Here is an 8,849-nt window from a genome sequence, read left to right on the forward strand (position 1 = left end):
CTTGCGCAAGGCAACACACGTGAACTGCCCTCGGGGGTGGCTCGAGGAACCCCCCTTCGATGCTTAAGTTAGAATGTGTTTAGAGAGAGAAAGTGTACTTAGAGAGATATAGAGAGTGTAACAACTTCTGTGTCTAACCTCTTTTTTGTTGTACTATATCCCTTATTTATAGGTGTACGATCTCCTTTGTGGAGAGTCTTACTTGGTCAGCCTGCGGGCTAACTCCGTCAGGCTGGTGAGCCCTTTCAATTATTCTTCCAACGGTGAGTGCACACCCCGTGGGCCAGTCTAGAAGCCCAGTGATAGCTCAGCAGGAGCTATCCTATACAACAAGGATGTTCATTTGGCTCGCTCTGAGAGGGATGCAATGGCTGGCGAGGTGGTTCCCTTGAGAGAGAGGGTGGATGCCCTATAACTTCAGTTAGGGGAGTTCCAACTCACCAAGACTAAGCTAGAAGACTGTGAGAGCCAACAGGGAGCATTTCAAACTAGGGTACAAGTGATGGAGGCTGAGATGGCCAATCTGCAAGTTGGGAGGGAAAATGAGCTTGAAGCTGCTAAGAAGAGGCACTTAAGTCTTTTGGGCTTTCTCCAGCCTTTGTTAAATTGCTTGTTAATCGTCATGTCGGGGGATGGGAGACTGCAACTCGCTGTGTGAGTGGCCTTTATGGGGAGAGTGTGGAGCAGCAGACTCGTTCCAAAGCCTTTTGGGCTAAGGTTAATGTTGCCAGTGAAGCTGAATACTATAATATGTCTGCTGACCACCCCCGTGTTGGTAACTGAAAAGTCTCCAATCACGTTATGCTGAATTTGGTAGTGCCTCTCTGTGCTGATGTTGCTGCTGTCATTGGAGTGGACACTTTGGCCATTGAGCAATAAAGGTTTTGGCGGCTGTCTCCCCCTTCCTTCAGCGGTTCATCGGAGTTTCCCTAACCTAGGTATGTAGTTACTAGGTAGTGCTTGTTGTTGTCTTTGGGGTGTATAGCCGCCAAAGATTGTATTTTCTGTGTGCTTTTCGTTAACACTTTATATTTCTGCCAGCTGGGTTTGTCCAGCTTAACTTGAATTCTTTTGCCTTTCTGACTGCTTTTGCTGAATGTTTCTTCATCCTGGTGGATGAGGGTTCAACTTTGTGAATGTTGTAATTTCTGGCTGAATGTTTTCCCTGCCTTGGTGGACAGGGGTTCAGCCTATTAGTATATGCATTAATAACTTTACTGCTGTTTTGTTTGTTGTTTAATTTGTTGCCAATATGCTTGCTCAAGTCTACTACTGAATCATGGTATAGCGGTACCTAAACCTTGACTTAGCAGCCCCTTCACTATACTAGGTGAAACCTCGTGTGTTGGGTTTTTCTATTGCATTTGCTTCCATTGCTCCCTAACTCGGTTGTACAAGACCTCACTAGTTTTTGTCCTTCATTGCATTAGGTAGGAACTTTTTAAGTTCATGCCATTCATCTTTTTGTGACGAAGGCTTGTATGCTATGTCACCTACTTAACTTTGTAGAGACTTATTTGTATGTCATACAGCTTGTTTAGCTATGACTTATGTGTATGTCACTCAGCTTGTTTGGCCGGGACTTATTATGTATGTCATTAATCTTGTTTGGCTGTGACTTATTATGTATGTCATTCAGTTGTTTGGCTGTGACTTATTGCTCGTGCTCCTTACTTATCTCTTGTAAGGGCTCACTAATGATCTACCTCTTCTCTTCCCACAAAACGGGTGGGCTGTGTGAAACCAAGAGAACCTTGGTGATACCCGCTCAGCTTGTTCTTTTGTCTTTCGATCACCCCTTCCTGCTCAAGTTGAACGTGCTAGGCCTCCTCCTCAGGCGTCCCCGAGGTGGTGCCCTATTTTACTTTGAGCAGGTAGGTCAATCTTAGGGAAATGCGATCTTCACAAGTTAACAATGTCTTGCTGCATCTAATTTTGATACATTTTTTTTTTACTTATTACGCATGTTATGATGTTTTCTGTATGTTAGTGCATGATGCTAAAGCATAACTTAACAAATAAACATGTTTAGGCAAACTTATATAGTATACTCCTCACATAGAGGCTCATATTTCATTGAATTTGAATGGCTTGAATTGCCTTGATTAGCACATCATAATTTAAACAAAGTTTTGCATAACTTTAAACAAAGTTTTTCAGTTTCCACTTAACCACATGCCTTTTAAACAAAATATTTCTTTAACACATCTGCGTTGAAACTATTCCTTAAGACCTGACCTTCTTGATCTGCGAGGAGGAAAGCACCTGACCTTACATGCTCATGGATGAGGAAAGGGCCTTCCTAATTTGCTGACAGCTTTCCATGTTGGTTTCCTCTTTCTACTACTACGGTCCTTCTAAGAACTAAGTCTTCAGGTAGTATTTCCCAGTGCTTGACTCTTTTGTTGAAGGCTTCTAAGATTCAGCTCTTCTAGGCTGCCAGCCTGAGGGCTGCTTTTAGTCGCATCTCTGGAAGGAAGTCTAGCTCTTCTAGCAGGCGCTTCTCATTCCCTTGCTGCTCGTAGTGCTAGATTCTCAAGCTGGGGATTTGCACCTCCATTGGAACCACTGCGCCTGCTCCATAAGTCAGGGTGAATGGACTTTTCCCAGTAAATTCTTTCTCTATTGTCCTGTTTGCCCACAATACCTCTAGGACCAAGTCAGCTCAGAGGCCCTTGTGCTCTTCAAATTTCCTTTGCAAGGCTATTAGGATCAGCTTGTTTCCTGCCTCTGCTTGGCCGTTGCTGATATGAATCAAGAGGCTAATTCTTTTGAAGGGCCCAAGACACTTTTATAATGTCCAAATAGCTTCATTATAGGCTGCCCAAACAAAGAAATAAACAAGGAAAGGTCCACTAGATCAATAGAGAAAAAAGAAAGCTTGATCACCAAGGAAGAAGGTGTGCAGCAGTTCGATTCCGATGAGGTTGATGGAGGCCACGCGCCGAGATGGGGCCCACGCGCCACCTTCCCAGAACCGCCTTGAACCCAGCTACAACCTGAGCCGGCGCGTGAGGCAAGGGGCGGCGCGTGAGGTGGTTTTGTGGCAGCGATGTGAAATGGAAGAGTTTTTATACTTAGTTTTTTTTCTAGAGTTTTGCTTCCAGGTTTTTACCTTTCACTTGAGAGGGTTTTTCTTGATTTAAGCACTTAGGATAAGTTTTTTTTTCTGTTATTTAATTGCTATAAACTTCCTAAGGTTGTTAGGAAAGTTTTTAGTTAATTAGAGTTTATGTAGGATTAGTTTTCCTATTCTAATTAGAAGAAGTTTTCTATTCTAGTTAGGATACTTGGGGGGAAGATTAGGGGATTTTCCTAATCCTTTTAGGGGTAGAATTAGTTATTTTTAGTCTATAAATAGAGGAATTCCGTGGCTCTTAGAGACATGTCATAGAAAATCAGATTAATTTTAATAAAAATTGTTTAGCTTTGCTTAAATGGTTTCTTGCTAGTTTTCAATTCAAGGAGTTGTTTTGATAATTAGAACGTGCAATTTTTAGTTCTAGGAGTAGTTTAAGATTTGTTCATCAAAATACTTAGTTGTAGGAGTAGTTTAAGTAGTTTGATTAGGCATTGAATTCGTTCTAGGAGTGGTCGTTTTCAAGGTCATATCCGGTTACTTTCAATCGTTTTTGGTTTGAATTTTTTATCAAGAACGAAGCTTTATTCTAAGGGTGTGATTTTAGATTCTTTATTAATCTAAGGGGTTTAAATCCACATCAGTTTCTCTACAGATGACAAACTAAGGCTCTTTCATATTCGGTAACCATCTCTTCCAGGTAATCCTTGATGGTATCACAGTCGAATTGACACCCATGGTCAAAGACTATGCATTGCGGCACACCGAATCTGGTTATGATGTTCTTCCATATGAATGTCCTTACTTGGGAAGCTTTTATGTACTTTGTGGGCCCAACTTCAATCCACTTGGTGAAATAATCCACTGCTACTATGAGATATTTCCTTCCCGTTGACCCAGTGATGAAAGGTCCTAAAATGTCCATTCCCCACTGGGCAAACGGAATCAGGCTGAGAATCGGGGTCAGATCATTCGCTGACTGATTTATCACTGGAGTATCATTGGCATTTTTCACACTTTTTAACGTATTCCAAAGCATCTTGTGTCAGGGTTGGCCAGTATGCCCCTTTTCGAAGTACTTTAACTCCCAGGGATTTTTTGTCGATATGATTGGTAGAGATTCCTGAGTGTGCTTCTTCCATAATTCTTTCCTGCTCCCACTCTGGAATACACCTCAAAAGTGGCTTAGTGAAGCCCTTTTTGTTAAGCTCGCCATTCATCACCACGTACCAATTAGCATCCTTTTTTACTTTCTTAGCTTGTGCCTCGTCACTAGGAAGTGAGCCATGTACCTTATAGGCCAATATGTCTCAGAACCATGCACGTTGCTGCCTGGTACAATTCACCTATTTTCTTTCTGCAATATTGTTTTCCTCTAGGACTTCCACCATGACGGTCCTTGTGAGGCTTTGGAGAGTGGAACTTGCTAACTTTGATAATGCATTAGCTTGAGAATTTTCATCTCTAGGGACCAAATCTATCTGAAAATGTATTAGTTGGGCAACTAGCTCCTTCACCTTGGTTGTGTACTTCAGCATTGTAGGCTCTCTAGCCTCAAACTCCCCCTTCCGCTGGCTGGCTACCACCTGAGTGTTAGTCTGCAGGTGCACCTTCTTGGCTCCTGCTGCATACTCATCCTCAGGCCTTCTAGAGTTTCTTTGTATTCTTCCTCGTTGTTCGATGCCTTGAACTTGAACTTAATGGCATACTCGAATACAGTGCCTTCTGGCAATGTTATTATTATTCCTGCTCCGCTTCCTGTTTGAGCTGAATATCCATCTACTGCCACCTTCCATACTCTAATTTCATCCTCCTTCTATTCGTAAGAGGCTTCTACTATGAAGTCAACTAGGGCTTGAGCTTTAATAGCTGCCCTAGGCTTGACCTCAAATTCATACTCGGAGAGTTCTATTCTATTTCAGGAGCCCACCGAAAGTGTCCATGTTTTGTAGGGCTTTTTCCAGTGGATGATTTGTAAGGATCTGAATTGTGTGCGCATCGAAATTGGGTTTTAGTTTTCTTGCCGTTGTCTCCACTACGAAGGCCAGCTTCTCTACCAGTGGGTCTCTCTGTTCAGCATCTGTAAGCACGTGACTTACAAAGTACACTGGTTTTGCTGTTTTTTCCTTTCAACTAGGAGGACTAACCCAATTGTCTACACTGAGGTGGAAATGTACAACTGGAGTTTTTCGCTTTGCTCTAGGCTGATCATGGTTAGGAGGTTGGTCAAGTGCTCCTTGATCCCCTCAAAAGCTTCTTTTTCTGCTCCCCCCCACTTAAACTCTCTGTTTCCTTTCAACAACTGATAGAATGGTAAAGCGTTGTCAGCTAACTTGCTGATGAAACGGGTCAGTGCTGCCATTCTCCCTGTTAACCGCATAATATCTTTGGTGCACTTGGGCTCTAGGAGGCTGAGGACTGCCTCCACTTTCTCTAGGTTAGCATTAATTCCCCTCTCACTGACCAGGAAGCCTAAAAACTTCCCAGAACTCACCCCGAAAACACATGTCTTCGGGTTGAGCTTGATATGATATTTATTCAATGTAGCAAATGTCTCCGCCAAGTCCAGAATGTCACCTGCCTGCTTGACGCTTTTGAAAATTGAGTCATCAACATACACCTCGACATTCCGTCCCTTCTAGTGCATGAACACTCTGTCCATTGTTTTCTAGAATGTAGCCCCTGTATTCTTCAGTCCAAAGGGCATAGCTATGTAATTGTACACCCCCCCCTTAGGTGATGAACGCAGTCTTCTGCCTGTCTGGCTTGTGCAGGCTGATTTGGTGATACCCTGAGAAGGCATCCATGAAGCTCAGCAAGGCATGACCGCTGGTTGAGTCTACCAACTGATCTATCCGTGGAAGCGAGTAACAATCTTTTGGACATGCTTTGTTGAGATCTGTGAAGTCAGCGCACATCCTCCACTGGCCATTTGCTTTCATTACCATGACCACGTTGGCTAACCACTCTGGATAATCGCATGGATCAATGAACTTAGCTTCCAACAGCTAGTCCACCTCTTCTTGAATGGCCTAATTTTTCTCCATGGAGAAGCTTTGCTTTTTCTAATTGACTGATCTGATGTCTTCTTTCACATTCAGCCTGTGGACCATAACCTCTGGGTCAATTCCTGGCATTTCATCTGCTAAAATTGCGAAGATGTCCTTGTTTGCTCTCAGCAGCTCTATGAAGTGCACTTCTATTCCAGTGTCAATGTCTTTTCCAATTTTTACTGTCCTTGAGCTTTCGCTCTCTGTGAGCTCAACTGTAACATGCTCTCTACTGGGTAATGGCCTGGCTACCTCTTCTTTCGCTGGCTTAAAGTTCTCCATTGCTAGCTTCTGCATGTCCTTTTCCCTATGGTACTCTTCTCGCTTCCTTTTTCTTGATTTCTTTTCACCTTGATCCTTAAACCCTAGCTCTGGACCAAACTGCTTCTTGGTTCTGGCTGGTTGCTTCAAGGCTGTGATATAGCATTGTTGCACTGTCTTTTGACTTCCTCTAAGCTTTGCGGATCCTCCATCATTGGCTGTATACGCCATGGCAAGGTGATAAGTGGAGACCACCCCACCTACTTTATGGATGAGTGGCCTTCCCACAATTACATTATAGGGTGACGGGGAGTCTATTACTAAGAATTCAGCTCGGACATCGCGCCGCCTTGATCCCTCTCCAACACGAACAAACAGCTCTATTATGCCATCAGGGACCAGTCTTGACCCATTAAACCCAGTGACTTCATAGCTCACCCTTTTCAAGTCTCTCTTATCTAGCTTTAGCTCTTTCAACGCGCTGATGTATATGACGTTGGCTGAGCTTCCACCGTCAATTAATACTCTATCCACCTCCCAGTTTGCAATTCTCATTTTAACTACCAGAGGGTCTTCATGCGGGTAAATTAAGCCTTTCTGGTCATACTCGTCAAATGTGGCTCGTGGCTGCAGGGGAAGTGGTGACCATCTGCGCCTTTCATTGTAGCCTATCTGCATTGCTCGTAAGTCAACCCTGTCTCTGTTCACGGTTCCCCCGTGTATCGGTCCACCATTGATTACATACACCTTTCCCTCTGGCTTACTATCCCGATCTCTGCCCTCAACTAGGCCTCTATGAACTCCTCTGCGGTCGTAACCAAACCTATCTTCTTCCCTCCATCGGGAGGAGTCGGGATGTTTCCTGAACTGGTTCAAATACCCTTTTCCAGACTAAGTCCTCTATGTTGTCTTTCAAGTGTGTACACTAATTTGTGGTATGTCCGTGGTCCTTGTGAAAGTCACACCACTTGCTAGGGTCACGGTTTCTGTTCACCATCCAGGGTGGCCTCTGCCATTTATCATCAGCTTTGTTCACGCTGAAAATGTGGGACCTCGAATGAGTGAGCGGAGTATATTGATTTAACCTTCTAGCCCTGGCTTTGCGCTTCCAGTCTGATCTTCTCACTCCCACTGCCTGTCTGCATCCCTAAGACCTTGTTCAGCTCTACTAGGCTGATCCAACCTGGCTATATTTTCTGCTCGAGTGACTTCAGCCCACTTGATTGGGTCACTTGGTGCTGTTCTATTCCGCATGGCTCTGTTAGTCTCGTCTGCTTTTATGAACTCAAGCGCTTTACCTAGCGCTTCAGCCAGTGTTTTGAGGCTCTTTCACCCCATGTACGCTCTGAATGGTGAGCCTGAAAGTAGGCCGCTCTGCATTGCTAGCAGCACTACTTCCTGACTTATATTTGGGATGGTGGTTGCTTCTTTGTTAAACATGGTAATGAACTCCCGCAGGGGCTTATCTTTTCCTTGAACCAATGATATTAGCTCGGTGGTTATTTTTGTACGATCCACCAGCGTGACAAAGTGTTCCATGAACATTCTCTTCAGCTGATTATAGGAATAAACAGATCCCTTCGGGATGGCCCCATATCATTCAGCAGCCAGCCCCTCTAAGGTCTGTGGAAATGCTTTACACCAGACTAAGTCTGTCATAGTGTATAATACCATATGGTTCTCAAATGCTGAGACATGATTCTTAGGTGTTGTGGTACCGTTGTACTTGCATCTAGGCATCTTGATTTTCTCCATTGGCTCTTCCAGAATCTCCTTGCAAAATGGGGAATCATCTAGAATCACTTGGATTCATGCTCACTTCTCCCTGTCCAAACTTTGTCCTCATTCAAAGGTCGATGACCTGCTGCGAGCGACTAGATTCTCCGGGCTGCTCTTATCCTAGGCTGCCTCCTCCACACTCCATTTTCGGTTCAGATTTCGAGCTTCTAGTTCTAGCACCTTCTTTCTTAGCTGCACTAGTGCTCCGGGGTGAGAGTCACAGGTGTTGCCTTTTTCGTGGCTAAATTTGTAGCTGCAGATACTAGTGGGGAGCTCGTTCCTTTACCGAAATTGGTAAGAACTGCTGTCATGGCCGCCAGCTGCTCCTTACTACACTTAGAGAGGTTTTGCAGAATGGCTGACATGTTGATAGGCTGCGGTTTCTAGGTTATTGGTGTTTGGATAAAGGGTTCATTGTTCGTGCCTGTCACTGGAATTCTGAACTTAAAAGAAGGACTTGATCCTATCGGATGTATTGGTTTCGCCGCCGCTTTGATTGCAGCCGACCTAGTGAGGTTGGTGGTCTAAGAGATACCGGATTTGGGATTTTCGGTTGATCCTTTAGGATCGATGGTTACTGATGTTGTTTTTTGTGATGTTTGATTAGTGTCGATAGCCTTGGAGACTGGTGTTTGTACAGCTTCCTCTCTGGCGATGGCGGTCTACCAACTAGTCCCTTG

At 44.1% G+C, this 8,849-nt stretch overlaps 1 protein-coding gene across 1 annotated transcript; it reads right to left on the bottom strand.

Annotated features, from left to right (window-relative positions):
- Positions 1-5,234: 5,234 nt before the first annotated feature.
- LOC145588816 (putative mitochondrial protein AtMg00860) lies at positions 5,235-6,027 on the bottom strand. Its single transcript, XM_081645417.1, has 2 exons — positions 5,923-6,027; positions 5,235-5,660 (listed from the first exon to the last, which is right to left on the bottom strand). Exons 1-2 carry the CDS (start codon positions 6,025-6,027, stop codon positions 5,235-5,237), a joined length of 531 nt encoding a protein of 176 aa, XP_081501543.1.
- Between the last annotated feature and the right edge of the window lie 2,822 nt (positions 6,028-8,849).

This window comes from Chenopodium album, chromosome 17 (genome assembly GCF_948465745.1).
Source record: "Chenopodium album chromosome 17, dcCheAlbu1.1, whole genome shotgun sequence".
NCBI lineage: Eukaryota > Viridiplantae > Streptophyta > Magnoliopsida > Caryophyllales > Amaranthaceae > Chenopodium > Chenopodium album.